At 39.0% G+C, this 15,624-nt stretch overlaps 1 protein-coding gene across 2 annotated transcripts in view; it reads right to left on the bottom strand.

Moving 5' to 3' along the window:
• Positions 1-5,968: 5,968 nt before the first annotated feature.
• Positions 5,969-15,624, bottom strand: part of bin1b (bridging integrator 1b) — a 28,180-nt gene continuing 18,524 nt past the window's right edge. Inside the window, exons 12-15 of one of the 2 annotated variants that reach the window (XR_014532233.1) lie at positions 8,219-8,287; positions 8,038-8,139; positions 6,960-7,905; positions 5,969-6,922 (exon numbers count right to left, since the gene is read on the bottom strand). Coding sequence is in view for 1 of the 2 variants with exons in the window: in XM_083534041.1 (XP_083390167.1) it covers positions 7,804-7,905; positions 8,038-8,139; positions 8,219-8,287 (273 nt within the window). In the remaining variant the exon portion in view is untranslated. Of the gene's footprint in view, positions 7,906-8,037; positions 8,140-8,218; positions 8,288-15,624 lie in introns of both variants that reach the window. The other variant, XM_083534041.1, reaches the window with a different exon arrangement.

A 15,624-nucleotide genomic window follows, 5' to 3' on the forward strand; every position in this document is an offset into this window, starting at 1 on the left:
CCCACAGAGCACCATTAAAGCCATTATTAAAAAATGGAAAGAATATGGCACCACAACAAACCTGGCAAGAGAGGGCCGCCCACCAAAACTCACGGACCAGGCAAGGAGGGCATTAATCAGAGAGGCAACAAAGAGACCAAAGATAACCCTGAAGGAGCTGCAAAGCTCCACAGCGGAGATTGGAGTATCTGTCCATAGGACCACTTTAAGCCGTACACTCCACAGAGCTGGGCTTTACGGAAGAGTGGCCAAAAAAAGCCATTGCTTAAAGAAAAAATAAGCAAACACGTTTGGTGTTCGCCAAAAGGCATGTGGGAGACTCCCCAAACATATGGAAGAAGTTAAAATTGAGCTTTTTGCCCATCAAGGAAAACGCTATGTCTGGCGCAAACCCAACACCTCTCATCACCCCGAGAACACCATCCCCACTGTAAAGCATGGTGGTGGCAGCATCATGCTGTGGGGATGTTTTTCATCAGCAGGGACTGGGAAACTGGTCAGAATTGAAGGAATGATGGATGGCGCTAAATACAGGGAAATTCTTGAGGGAAACCTGTTTCAGTCTTCCAGAGATTTGAGACTGGGACGGAGGTTCACCTTCCAGCAGGACAATGACCCTAAGCATACTGCTAAAGCAACACTCGAGTGGTTTAAGGGGAAACATTTAAATGTCTTGGAATGGCCTAGTCAAAGCCCAGACCTCAATCCAATTGAGAATCTGTGGTATGACTTAAAGATTGCTGTACACCAGCGGAACCCATCCAACTTTAAGGAGCTGGAGCAGTTTTGCCTTGAAGAATGGGCAAAAATCCCAGTGGCTAGATGTGCCAAGCTTATAGATACATACCCCAAGAGACTTGCAGCTGTAATTGCTGCAAAAGGTGGCTCTACAAAGTATTGACTTTTTTTTTTTGGGGGGGGGGTGAATAGTTATGCACGCTCAAGTTTTCTGTTTTTTGTCTTTTCTTGTTTGTTTCACAATAAAAAATATTTTGCATCTTCAGAGTGGTAGGCATGTTGTGTAAATCAAATGATACAAACACCCAAAAAAAATCTATTTTAATTCCAGGTTGTAAGACAACAAAATAGGAAAAACACCAAGGGGGGGTCAATACTTTTGCAAGGCACTGTAATATAATGTCAAAATACACTGCTGTCACTTTCTGTTGTTTTTTTTCTACAGCTTATCCACTATGCATTTTTGCACCATTCATAACTTATCACCACACTACAGTATATATTCTACCCATATTTATTCTGTATATACTGTATAAAACAACATTCATACTTGTACATAACTATATCATGTTATTTGAGCATTTCATCTCTTAACATCTATGCACAATCTTTGCACAGTATATTATATATTACTATATATACATATATTATTACCCACTGGACCTTTTGTACATTATTCACCCTCACCCCTGTAAATATGAACCCCATACCCTTATTTATCACACTGCTATTTATTTATTGTAATTATGCCACTTATGTACTTCTGGTTATATGCTAACTGCATTTCATTGTCTCTGTACATGTACATTGCACAATGACAATAAAGTTAAATCTAATTTAATCTTGGGGAGATTTTCCTTGCCACAGTCACAATTGGTTTTCTCATCAGGGACAAACTTACACATGAAGAATAAATAAGAATGTTCTTTATCACTGCATTATCTTTGTAAAGCTGCTTTGACGTGCAAATGTGCTATACAAGTAAAATGAATTGAAAAAATGAATTGAATTGAAATATTGCATCTGTTGTGCTCTTCCTCAGCATGAAACCATACTGTTTCTCAAAGATGCTTTCCTCTCAGCCTGGCTTTCCCATAACTTCATGGTGGGACTAATCAACTTAATAGTTACTGCAGGTCTGCACATCTCCCTTATTCTTAAAAATCGGTACCAGCACACTCCTTCTTCATTCCTCAGGCATCCTCTCTCCTTTCACAATTTTGTTAAACAATCTGGTTAAGAACTCCACTGCCATCTCTCCCAAACATCTCCATGCTTCTACTGGAATGTCATCTGGTCCAACCAACTTTTCACTTTTTATCCTCTTAATAGCTGCTCTCACTTCCTCCTTACTAATTCTATCCACTTCCTGCTTCACCATCTCTACATCATCCAACCTTCTCTATCTCTTATTTCTAAAAAGTACAGACATTAATAACATTATACATTTAGCTTAGACTATATAAGACAATACAAGACTAAATAGACAATTAAATAGAATTCAATATACAGAGTATATAACAGATCAGTAATGTACATAAAGTGTGAGAGTGCATGGGAGTGCAAATAGCAGTATTGTGCGTAATGTTAGATGAAGAGGTTTAGAACCTTTGTACAATATACAGCAGCAATAGTGTGTGTAACATGGAAGGATAAAAAAAATACAGTATTTATAGATATATATAGCAGGTGTCAGGCTGCAGACGCGGAAGCCGATATAGTCCGATCATTGTCCTTTTATTTCAACAACCGTACAACACAAAAACACTCATAAGCCGTTGAAAACAACAAACAAAGACATCCGCTCGATACGTTGTCCGCTATGAGTTCGAATGTCCCAAGCATAATCCATAAAGCCTTCGGCAATGAGTAATCCAAGTCGGAAGTGGAATTCGCATATACAGCCGGCGGTCGAGCAGCCACGCGATTGTCCAGCTTGACAATATAACGACCGACAGCCTGTGACTCAAGAACGTGAGTTTATGTAGTCTGATCCTTCATGAGCCACAGCTGTCGGTAATCTTGGGAAGCAGCGTGACTGCTATCGAGGGGGGCGTGGCAGGGTGGATCTCTGACAGCTACAGACGGGGGCGTGGCAGGGTGAATCCCTGACAGCTACAGAGGGGGGCGTGGCAGGGTGAATCCCTGACAGCAGGGCATATAATTAAGGTCAGTTGTTAATGATGGTGATTGCCTGAGGAAAGAAACTGTTCCTGTGGCAGTTTTGGTGAACAAAGTATGTTCCTGGGCTATTTTGTTGCTGCTCCAAACCAGATTAGTAATAGATGTGCACAGAACAGAATCAGTGACTGCAGTGTAGAACTGTATAAACAGATCCTGTGGCAGACCATACTTCTGTATTTGGCATAGAAAGTACATCCTCTGATTTGCCTTTTTTTTTTAAATAGAATAATTTATGTTGGATTCCCATTTCAGGTCTTAGGAAATGGTCGCTCCCATAAACTTGAAGGTCTCTACAGATGACACAGTGCTGTTGGATATTGTAAGGGGGAATAGTGTTGAGGGGTGTTAAGTCTACCATCATCTCCACATTTTTGTGCATGTTTAGCTCTAGGTTGTCCTGACTGCACCATAGCACCAGCCGCTTCACCTCCTGCTGATATGCAGACTCATTACCATCTCAAATGAGTCTAATGAGCGTAGAATTATCTGCAAATTTCAGGAGTTTAACAGTTGGGTCATTGGATGTGCAGTCTTTCAATCTCGCCATCTCAATCTCACCTCCCTCCCCTTGTCTCCAAAATGTCCCACATGCACTGTCCCTCTAATAAACTCATATCTAATCCTGTCCATCCTCGCCCACGCCACCCTGCCTGCACTTTTTTCTTCACTTCTCTAACACTCTTTATTACTTTGCCCTGTTGATCCCAGGTACCTGAACTCCTTCCCCTTCTCCACCTTTATGCCCTGCAACTGCACCAATCCACTGCCCTCCCTCTCATTCACTCACATGTACTCTGTCTTACTCCTACTGACTTTCATTCGTTTTCTCTCCAGCACATACCTCCACATCTCCAGGCTCTTCTCAACCTGCTCCCTACTCTCACCACAAATCACAATATCTTCTGCAAACATCATATAGAAATATTCAGATGACTTTTGGGGGCTAAACTAGTAAAACATTTCATTTCCATTTACCCTGGTGGAACTTCTAGTGGATATTGTTTAATATATCATATTAAGCAATTCTAACTTTCTTTTCTATTGGAAGAAAACATTCTCACTTTGTAAACAAAATTATTTGTTATGTGATAATGAGGGTTTAAGTGTAATTTATTTAGAAACAATGAATAGAGTTCTTAAGATTTAATGCTTGAAATGCTTCCTTTGTAAATATGTAGGCCATTGACGATGTTTGTGTTTGGGGAAAATGGAAAGTATGGATCTTTCAGCAGCAAATGCTCTCATGCTGGAAACTGGCATATTCACATGATGCTAGCCAATACAAAACTTGCATTTTGACATTTAAGTGTACAATGTAGTTAATCTTTTTTTATATTACAAAGAACCATGCTACATGCTACACAGGTTTTTTTTTTTTTTTTTTTACTGTCACACTAAATAATTGCATATAGTTTCAAATTCCATTCCCAAAGATTTGATACTATTGTTAAAATGTATTCTTTTATAAAATATATTATTTTATAAGTCAGCTCAAAAGACCAAGTCAGAACAGGTCTTCAAAGAGATATATGATCTTGCATAATAGGAATGAATTTGCTTAGATTTCCCATTTTTCCTAAAATGAAAGAACTTTATTAAAGAATTTTATGATTCTTTAATAAAAAGACTTTTTTTTATGCCTACAGAGGAAGAGAAATTGATTTGGTCTCGGACACACTTAAAAATCCATTTTCAAGAAAAGCTAGACATTGTGAGAAGAGGTCGGCCAACCCCGAAGCTAGCTAGCTTGTCTCAGCCTGGGAAAGGGTTTGTTCGCCACTTCCAAACCAGTGAATACAAGTGGTACCTCTGTCTTACAGCCTCTGAGGAGCGGTGCAAATTATGACTATACATCTCTGTTGAGTAGGTTGTATTTTATTTACATTTTTAATAGCCGAAATGCCTCTCTCTCTCTCTCTCTCTCTCTCTCTCTCTCTCTCTCTCTCTCTCTCTCTCTCTGTAATGCCACGCTTTGTTATATTGCATTTTTGTATAGTATTAATGGTTTCTATAATTGCGACGTGATAGAGGTGGATTGAGTCGGGTAAGTCCCCACTGAAGGCCCAGGTATCAAATGCACAACCCACCACTGATTTTTAATAGGTAAAAACACAAAACAATATTGAAATCCCCCCCTCCACACAACCACACACACACACGCACACACACACACACACACACACACACACACACACACACACACACACACACACACACACACACACACACACACACACACACACACACACAAATTACTCAAAGTAAAACTGAATGTCCCATAATGACATTATATAAGGACTTAATAAAAGCGTACTTACTGGATTCATAAAACCACTACAAAACTTTATTGATAAACTTCAAGTAAATGTGCCATTACACTAGAAAGAAATCTTTGGATGATGATATGTATTGTAATATTATCGTACTCTTAATATAATCACTTCATTTAATTATTTCTAACTAAAATTTGCTACGTTAACTATGTTACACCAATGTTTGTTAAATATGCCTGTTTGTACAGGTTCAATATATAAACATTTAAATCTATTATGTAAGTTTTGTAGGTTTTGTTGTCAGAAACTGTAGTGTGACACTGATTGTCATCCCCGAAAAGTTGAAAATTAATATTAATATACAAGCTGTAATACATAATATTCAAATAATGGTTTAGCTAGTTACTAAAAGAGATATTTTCTTCAGGGTTTGTGAAATATAAAGAAAAAATGTATACATTTATCTAATTAATTTCTGGTTGCAGTTACTAAGATTCATGAAATGCATTAAAAGCTCAATTTAGGGTCAACATTAGGGTGAAGTTAAACAACCTATTTTTTCAAAGTACATCTGCAGCTAATCCAATAATATCAGTTTTATTAATGAGAATTATTTCTTAGTATGAAAAAGAAATGTAAATGAAACCAGTTAACTATCAAGAGGAGAAATTTGAAATTATCAAATCACATAAAAAAAAGAAGATTGCTTATTGTGCATTGAACAAGGTAATAAAAATGAACATACACAACATTAATGAATACTGCTACAAATATTTAAAGCAATCCTTTTTTAATTCATTATAATTGCTTTGGTTTTGTTACACACATTTTGATAATTATTGTCACAATGTTTGCATTATGGATGTTTAAAATAAAATACAATAAAATATCTAAACCAAACATTAAAACTTTAGTAACAGATATAACCATGGGTGTCTAAACAACGGATAACTGACAGTAGGTGATGTTTTTTTTATGCACACATATGTTAACACACTGACACATGATGATGGTTTGATGTAGCATGTCCTCTATTATGTAAATCGTACGATGTAGCATGTTAAATACTTGGCTATCAGGCCCAGACTACTGGTTTGTGTGGTGTCTGGATTTGTGTGACCACCAGGGAGTAGTGTTAAAAGTTTTTGATCCCTATACTACAACAAGGAACCAATTAATCCTAGAACTAACCAGAATGGTGTTTGCAATTAATCACTGCACTGTACAGTAATGCCAAACCTTTTTGAAGTCCATGATGATGAGCTTTCAACAAAAATCTTAACTGTTTCAAAAATTGCAGCCCAGCAGTTCAAATAGTACCATAAGGTGCACACTAAATGGGTGCAGGTTCTCAGCCTTTCCTAACAATTATCTAGTGTTTTCTGTCATTTGTGCCTGACCAGATTCCCCAGATCCTTTTCACCATCTCTGGTGTCGGTTGGACAGTTTGTGATAGGAAGTTTGACATGAGTTTGTGAGGCTGACTATGACAGCATAAATATATATCCTGGCTCAGGCCAGCTGAGCTTGTCCATGTGTCTAGCCACCATGCCAGCTTGTGGCAATTTGAGGATGCTTAATGGCTGATCCATTGAGTTGTTCTGGTTCCTTATTGTGAACCCTGCATTCTTCTCTCCAGAAGATGGCTGCCAGCACACTGAGCAGGTAAACTAGATTTTTCAGGGTTGATTGCATGTGTCCATCCACTTCATACTGTGCCAGCCACACTTTGTGACATCCATCACATTGGGTTATGGATGTCACACTTTGTGACATCCATAACCCAATGTGATGCACAGCCTTTATTCAGCTTGACCTATGTGCCAAATTCAGTGAGATTTCGATAGGAGAGGTCAATAACTGTAAATACAAAAACAGACACATAGCTGGTGTTCATCCAAAGGCACCAGAGAGCTTACATTTTGGCTGCACATGCCTGAATTCTGCATGATAGCTTGTAATCACTCCAATCAGAAGCTGTGTATAAAGTGTAAAACATCAAACTTTACGATTAACCACAAAAAGTGACTTATGCTGACAGTCACAAGCTGTCGTGTAGCTACCTCCAAAACACGAAAAGATCTGGCCTCTGTTTAAAACAAGAATAAAATTGACATACAGCCACTGACAGTGGCATTTTATACAGCCACCACACGATCTGTGGTTCAGTTCCAGCAAGTGTGTATATGTGCACAAGAGAAATGTCCATGTGTTAACCACAACCTCCAGATGGTTCCAAGGAGTGAAAAAGAACCCTTAAATATAAGTAAGGTAAGGGTTATGAAAAAAGTACATCAACCAGTCACAAATTCCAAGTATTAATTTCACCCATAACTCATATTTCTTCACTGCCTTCTGGATGTATTTATGTTAACCATATAGCCAATTACATACACAGAATTGGATGTTTTTACATGTGGGTTGTACTAATGTTGCATGCAGAGATTACTGCAAAATGGGATGCACTCCTAGCCATGATATATTACAGAGCAGGACATAAGAGCTGAATTCATTTATACAAACCAGAAGGAAAAAAACACAAAATAAGCAAATGAAAAAATATTCTGGTTAAAACAAAAAAAAAAAAGCAAAAATATAGACACCCTGTTTACAACCTCTGGGTGAAATTTTCAGGGAAAACACCTTTAGCAGTAAGGTCCTTATTTTGAAGCCAGTATGACTCTTTCACTCCTAGCATCCATCCTTCATCCTGCACATCCATAAACAGTACAAACATGAGATTTAATATTTGACAATTACATTGACAATATTCTATGTAATATCTCTTAAAGGAAAGTAGTATTAAAAAAAATATTTGAGAAATGTATTTACTATTACTGACCTGCTCATCAGGACTAACAAAGGGCAGAACAAGCACAATGTCCCCAGCTTTGAGATCCAACTCGTCATTGTCTGTGGCTGCATAGTCATGTATTGCTTTCACCTGTCATTATGCAAATACACACAAATAAAAATATTTTATTCTTTACCTTGAATCCTAACTGGAGAATTTAGCGGCTTACCTTGTATAGAACCCCTGATGGAAGCTCAATATTAGATGTGCCATTCGTCACTGATGTGTCAACATGTGTCTGGGAATAGAAATAAGCATATAATCTTGATTTTTGACATTTCTTTGACATTTGTTTTTTACATATTTGACAATTGTACTACCTATTGGATGAGATTTTATTTATCCATTACATTACTGATTGAATACAATTACATATAATAAGTGGTATGTTGATCATATAAAATTTGATTGAAGATTCAAAGTTAACAACTGTAACAAGTGGAAAATATTTATAATAAAAGCACCAGAAATACAAAGTACACAACAGAAATGTTGCTGTGGTGAATGTAATTAATCAGTCTCATTAGGAAAACAATATAATTAGGCATCAGTCTCATTAATGATTTTTTTAATAATACATTTCTTTATTTAACAATTTAAAATTTTTTTTAAGTCAATTTGCTTCTTGTAATATCACTGCAATAATCAAGACAGACTAAAGATATGCACATAAATAATGTTCACCCTATCATCCAGAGATCTTAAGTTCCCATCTCAATGATTTCACAGCTATTCATGGCTGGGAGTACAAGAAAACATACTTTTTTTTTGCTTAGTATCACAGCACACACAGGCCAGCCTCATTAATGTGATGAGCAGATGATGAGTGTTTGGTCACACTACCACGCAATAATATGTTCCGCATAATGCAAAAAAAAAAAAAATAATAATACTTTGCAGGGAACGGGAGTTGTTTCTTCAAGACAGAATACAGTCACAGTACATTATATTCTATCCTTATGTTATGTATTCTGGTATTCACATAACCATGCACATAAGCTTGGTCAAAACTTCAAAATGAACTACAGTATATCACAAAAGTGAGTACACCCCTCACATTTCAGAAACCATTTTAGTATATCTTCTCAAGGGACAATACTATAAAAAATAAAACTTAAATATACTTTAGAGTAGTCAATGTGCAAATTGTATAGCAGTACAGATTTACTGTCCTCTGAAAATTACTCAACATACAGCCTTTATTGTCTAAATAACTGGCAACAAACGTCAGTACACCTTAAGTGAACATGTCAAAACTGTGTCCAAAGTGTCAATATTTTGTATGAGCACCATTGTTATTTAGCACTGCCTTAATCCTTCTGTTGTTGGAATTCAGCAGAGCTGAACAGGTTGTTGCTGGGATCCTCTTCCACTGCTCCATAATGACATCACAGAGCTGCTGGATGTTGGGGAAGCCCCTCAGGTGCTCAATAGAGTACTTGGCCACTACTTGGCCACTCCATCACCATCTCCTTCACCTTCAGCAAGGCAGTTGTCATCTTGGTGGTGTGTTTAAAGTAATTTTCATGTTGGAAAACTGCAGTTCGTTCCAGGTTCTGAAGGGAGTACATCATGTTCTGCTGTAGAATGTCAGATTACATGTTGGAATCCATGTTTCCCTCAATTAACCGCAGCTCCACAAGACCAGCAGCATGCATCCCCAGACTATGATGCTACCAAAACCATGCTTGGCAGTAGGAAAGACACAATTTTCTTGGTCCTCCTTTTTGACTTTTTGACTCAAGCTCATGTCCTGTTGTCTGATGAGACTAAGATAAACAACACCCTGTTCAGGGTGTTGTTTATCTTAGTCTCATCAGACAACAGGACATGAGCTTGAGTCAAAAAGTTTCCCCACCCCTGGTCTAAGCACTGACAAGCGGACTTTCCTCTTCTGCAACCTCTAAAGCAATGCTGGAAGCACCAATCCGTTTCCACAATTCATTCTGTTTTTTTAAGACAGCTTCTGCACCTGACGCACATCACGAGGATTTAACTTTTTTGATCGACCCTTGTGAGGCCTGTTCCAAGTAAAAACCAGTCTTGAAAAACCTCTGAAAGAGCCTGGCCACTGTAATAAAACTTACTTTCAGGTTGTTACGGATCTGCCTCTACCGATTCTTTATGGAGAGCAACAATTTGAATTCTTAAATCCTCTGAGAGTCTTTTCCATTAGGATGCCATGTTGAACATCCAGTGGTCAGTATGAGAGAATTGTACTCAAAGCACCAAAATTTAACTGCTCTAATAGAAAATACACAAATTTCTATGGTCCTGTCAAGCAGACAAAAACATAAACATGATGAATAAGACATGTGCCTCTGCATAGTTAAACAACATACAGCTGTTATCAATTATTGTGTACTCACTTATTACATATTGCAATTGCCTGCATTTTGCTCAATTATGGCATACATTTGTGGTGCCATTTTTTCGATAAGCTTATGAAATAGCACAACATTTTTTCCGTCCTGAATTGTATTAATTTCCTGCCAAGAGGTTGAATTGATAGTAGAGTTGGACCATTGACTAATGTGTTATCCTCCAGCACATCCCAAAGATTAATAATGGGGTTAAGGTAAAAAATCTGTGGTGGCCAATCCATGTGTGAAAATTATGCTCCTTTCACAATTATGCTCCTTTCACAATTTTACCAAAAAAATCCTATCATTGTCATCAGGCAATTAGCCATTAGGGAGCCATTAGGGAGGCACAAACAAGTGCACTCTTAGTGCCGGTTCCAAGCCCAGATAAATGGGGAGGGTTGCGTTAGGAAGGGCATCTAGCATAAAACGTGCCAAATCAAATATGCGGATCACATATAAGAATTTCATACCGGACCGGTCGAGCCCCGGGTTACCAACGACCACCACAGGTGTCGTTGGCCAACAGGGTACCGGTGGAAATTGGGCTACTGTTGGCCGAAGGAGGAGAAGGAGAGGAGGAAGACATCTACAGAGATGGCAGGGAAAGGAGAAGTGTAGGAGAGTGGAGGTTCGGGTTGGTACTTTAAATGTGGGTACTATGAGTAGTAAAGGAAGAGAGGTAGCTGATATAATGGAGAGGAGAAAAGTAGATATGTTGTGTGTTCAGGAGACCAAGTGGAAAGGGAGTAAGGCCAGGAACATTGAAGGTGGGTTTAAACTGCTCTATCATGGTATGAATGGTGTAGGGTTGATATCCTGAAGGAAGAGTACAGTAAGAGTGTAGTGGAGGTGAAGAGAGTTTCTGATAGGGTGATGAACGTGAAGCTGGAAGTTGAAGGGGTGATGATAAATGTCATCAGTGCGTATGCTCCACAAGTGGGCTGTAAGATGGAGGAGAAGGAAAGATTCTGGAGTGAATTAGATGAAGTGGTGAATGGTGTACCTAGGAATGAGCGATTGGTGATTGGGGCAGATTTAAATGGACATGTAGGTAAAGGGAACAGAGATGATGAGGAGGTGATGGGTAGGAATGGTTTTAAGGAGAGGAATGTGGAAAGGCAGAGGGTGGTAGATTTTGCTAAAAGGATGGAAATGGCAATGGTTAATATGTATTTTAAGAAGAAAGAGGATCATAGGGTGACGTATAAGAGTGGAGGAAGGTGCACACAGGTGGACTATGTTCTATGTAGCAGATGCAACCTGAAGGAGATTGGAGACTGTAAGGTGTTGGCAGGGGACAGTGTAGCTAGACAGCATCAGATTATGGTCTGTAGGATGGGTTTTGGAGGTGAAGAAGAAGAGGAGGAGAGTGAGGACTGAAAGAAGAATAAGATAGTGGAAACTGAAGGAGGAAGACTGTAGTGTGAAGTTCAGGGAAGAGGTCAGACAGGGGCTCGGTGGTGGTGAAGAGGTGCTGGATGATTGGGTAACTACTGCAGGAGTGATGAGGGAGGCAGCTAGAAAAGTACTTGGTGTGACATCTGGAAATATAAAGATAGACAAAGAGACGTGGTGGTGGAATAAGGAAGTGCAGGAAAGCATAAGGGGAAAGAGGTCGGCAAAACAAAAGTAGGATCGACAGAGTGATGAGAAAAGTAGGCAGGAATACAGGGAGATGCGGAAGCAGGTAAAGAGGGATGTGGCGAAAGCCAAGGAAAAGGCATATGAGGAGCTGTATGAGAGGTTGAGCACTAAGGAAGGAGAAAAGGATTTGTACCAATTGGCCAGGCAGAGGGACCGAGCTGGGAAGGATGTGCTGCAAGTTAGAGCAATAAAGGATGGAGGTGGAAATGTGTTGACTAGTGAGGAGAGTGTGTTGAGAAGATGGAGGGGATATTTTGAACAGCTGATGAATGAGGAAAATCAGAGAGAGAGAAGGTTGGATAATGTGGAGTTGGTGAAGCAGGAAGTGGATAGGATTAGTAAGGAGGAAGTGAGAGCAGCAATTAAGAGGATGAAGAGTGGAAAGTCGGTTGAACCAGATGACATACCGGTAGAAGCATGGAGATGTTTAGGAGAGATGGCAGTGGAGTTTTTAACCAAATTGTTTAACAAAATTCTGGAAGGTAAAAGGATGCCTGAGGAATGGAGAAGGAGTGTGCTGGTACCGATCTTTAAGCAAAAGGGAGATGTGCAGACCTGCAGTAACTACAGGGGAATTAAGTTGATCCTTCACACAATAAAGTTATGGGAAAGAGTAGTGAAAGCCAGGCTGAGAGAAAAGGTGACCATCTGTGAGCAACAGTATGGTTTCATGCCGAGGAAGAGCACCACAGATGCCTTATTTGCTTTAAGAATGTTGATGGAGAAGTATAGTGAAGGACAGAAGGAATTGCACTGCGTATTTGTGGATTTAGAGAAAGCGTACGACAGAGTGCCAAGTGTATGCGCTGGAGAGAAGGGGAATGAAAGTCAGTAGGAGTAAGACAGAGTAGATGTGTGTGAATGAGAAAGAGGGCAGTGGAGTGGTGCGGTTGCAGGGGGAAGAGGTGGAGAAGGTGGAGGAGTTCAGGTACCTGGTGTCATCAGTGCAAAGTAATTGAGATTGTGTGAGGGAAGTAAAGAAAAGAGTGCAGGCAGGGTGGAGTGGATGGAGAAGAGTGACAGGAGTGATTTGTGATAGTAGGGTATCTGCAAGAATGAAAGAGAAAGTTTATAGGACTGTGGTGAGACCTGCGATGTTGTATGGAGTAGAAACTGTGGCATTGAGTAAAAGACAGGAGGCGGAGCTGGAGGTAGCAGAGCTGAAGTTGTTAAGGTTTTCGTGGGAGGCGAGATTGAGATGGATTGGACATGTGCAGAGGAGGGACATATTATGTTATATTGGTAGAAGAATGCTGAGGATGGAGCCACCAGGAAGGAGGAAAAGAGGAAGACCAAGGAGGAGGTTTATGGATGTGGTGAGGGAAGACATGCAGGTAGTTGGTGTGAAAGAGGCAGATGTAGAAGACAGGGTGGTATGGAGATGGATGATCTGCTGTGGTAACCCCTAATGGGAGCAGCCGAAAAAAGAAGAAGAAGAAGAAGAAGTCATCAGGCAAGAAAAAAATCCATTGATGGAAAATCATGGCCATTTAGTATATTTTTTATAGTTTAACTCACCAAAAATTTAAGTGATCTACAATCACAATCATTCAAAACTTTTTCCGACCAAATTTCCTCAAAGATCACGGTTCACCACTACGCTTCCAGGTTTTAATAATGCATTGGACATGTAAGCCTTATGAAGTTGCATGGCAGTTCTCAGGGTCTGGGATCATAAAAGGATCTGACCATCCTTACAGACAGTTCTTAACCAAATTGTAGTAGTTTTAGCTTTAGTTTCATCACTGTTGTCTTTGCGTGCAGGCCAATAATGTGATTCTTCTGAAACAGAATTACATCTTTTCTACAACCACAGGATGTCTCCTTGTTTAGTTCTGTTTATTTATCCATATAGGGATTTGCAGCAATTTGCGGCACAGACATTTAACAGTTCACAATTGGCATGGTGTACAAATAAATAAATGAAAAAATTAGTATATAATTTAAAACTTGATACATTTTATATAAAATAACCATTAACTGATAGTTAAACAAGAGGAAGAAAAATTTGAGAATTTATTCGCTTGGGTTATAAAAGATCATTTTGACCTTTTAATTTTGAGCATCACGGAACACAATATCATTGGCCAGACTGTAACAATTCAAAACTGTAAGATAAAGAATGCCTCTTATTATTCACGATTACTTTTACCTTTTTAATTTACAACACTTTTTATTTCTATATACTCTCAATGCTTTGTAACTTTATCCTTAACAATTTACTTGCAATTGTTACCACCATCACCAGTAATCTCGTCTGAGCCTTGTAAGCATTTTCATACTAGCCAATCACACAAAATGTCAAAATGCTTTCAATAAAAGCCCTCTTAAACATCAAAAGCATTCTGCTTTGGACATTAAAAGAAAGTACTTTCTTTAAGAAATAAATTTTCTGATTAAGCTTTTTGGTTATATAATCAGTCCGTGCATCCCACCTAAGTTGGTCCAGCATTATTCCAAGGTATTCATAGTTTGTAACTGATTGTATTTACTGACCATTGATTAATGTAGGAGTAAAACTTTGCTCTCAGCAAGGGTGTTTAAGAAAGAAGAAGCTACTTACTGCATTAGTTAGGGTTAAATAACTTGTGAGCCTACCATTAGATGCTGCAATTATTTAAATGCAATTATTTATATGTTTTAGCCGCCATTTATATGTCTCGAATGTATAATCTCATGTCTGTGTTGCCTTCTGGTTCTCCCTTTTAGTTATGCTGCTATAGCGAGTCTTGCCGGAGTCCAAACTGCACAGTGACTTTAACTCTCATGCAACAATAGGTACACTTAATCCTTCTCTTCCTGTCACCCTCTTCTCTCTCTCTCTCTCTCTCTCTCTCTCTCTCTCTCTCTCTCTCTCTCTCTCTCTCTCTCTCTCTCTCGGTCGAGTTAAACATGCTCCTGAGGCTCCAGTGACCACTGTTCCTGCCCCTCTCCCCCCCGTGGATCTTCCCACTTCATCCAGGCCTGCCTGGATTGGACTGTAGTTGATGTCAACAGTCTCCTACACTGACTCAGAAATACACTTCGCTTTTGATCATCATCACTGCACCCCGCAACATTGTATACCCGCCACAAATAGACATTCGGTGTAACCCAGATGAGGATGGGTTCCCTCTTGAGTCTGGTTCCTCTCAAGGTTTCTTCCTTATGCCATCTCGGGGAGTTTTTCCTTGCCACAGTCGCTCATCAGGGACAAACTTACTCATAAAGAACATATTCATTTTTAAACACCGCATTATCTGTGTAAAGCTGCTTTGAGACAATGTTCATTGTTAAAAGCGCTATACAAATAAAAATGAATTGAACTGAATTGAATAATCGTGTGAAAAAGAATGCACACCCTCTTTATGGTTTGATGTATCAGGTCATAATACAACTCATATAGCCATTAGCATGTCTTAAAATTAGGTACATTAAGACTCTACAGGCCTTAGATAGCACCTTAAATGTGAAAATGTATGACAGATTAACCAAATATTTTACATTTTGTTAAAATCTTTATATGAATGTCAGCTGGTAGCACTTTTTGGGTGGCCAGTGGATTCACCAGCTGACATTCACGACA

The sequence above is a fragment of the Silurus aristotelis genome (assembly GCF_946808225.1).
Source record: "Silurus aristotelis genome assembly, chromosome: 2".
In the NCBI taxonomy this organism is placed as follows: domain Eukaryota; kingdom Metazoa; phylum Chordata; class Actinopteri; order Siluriformes; family Siluridae; genus Silurus; species Silurus aristotelis.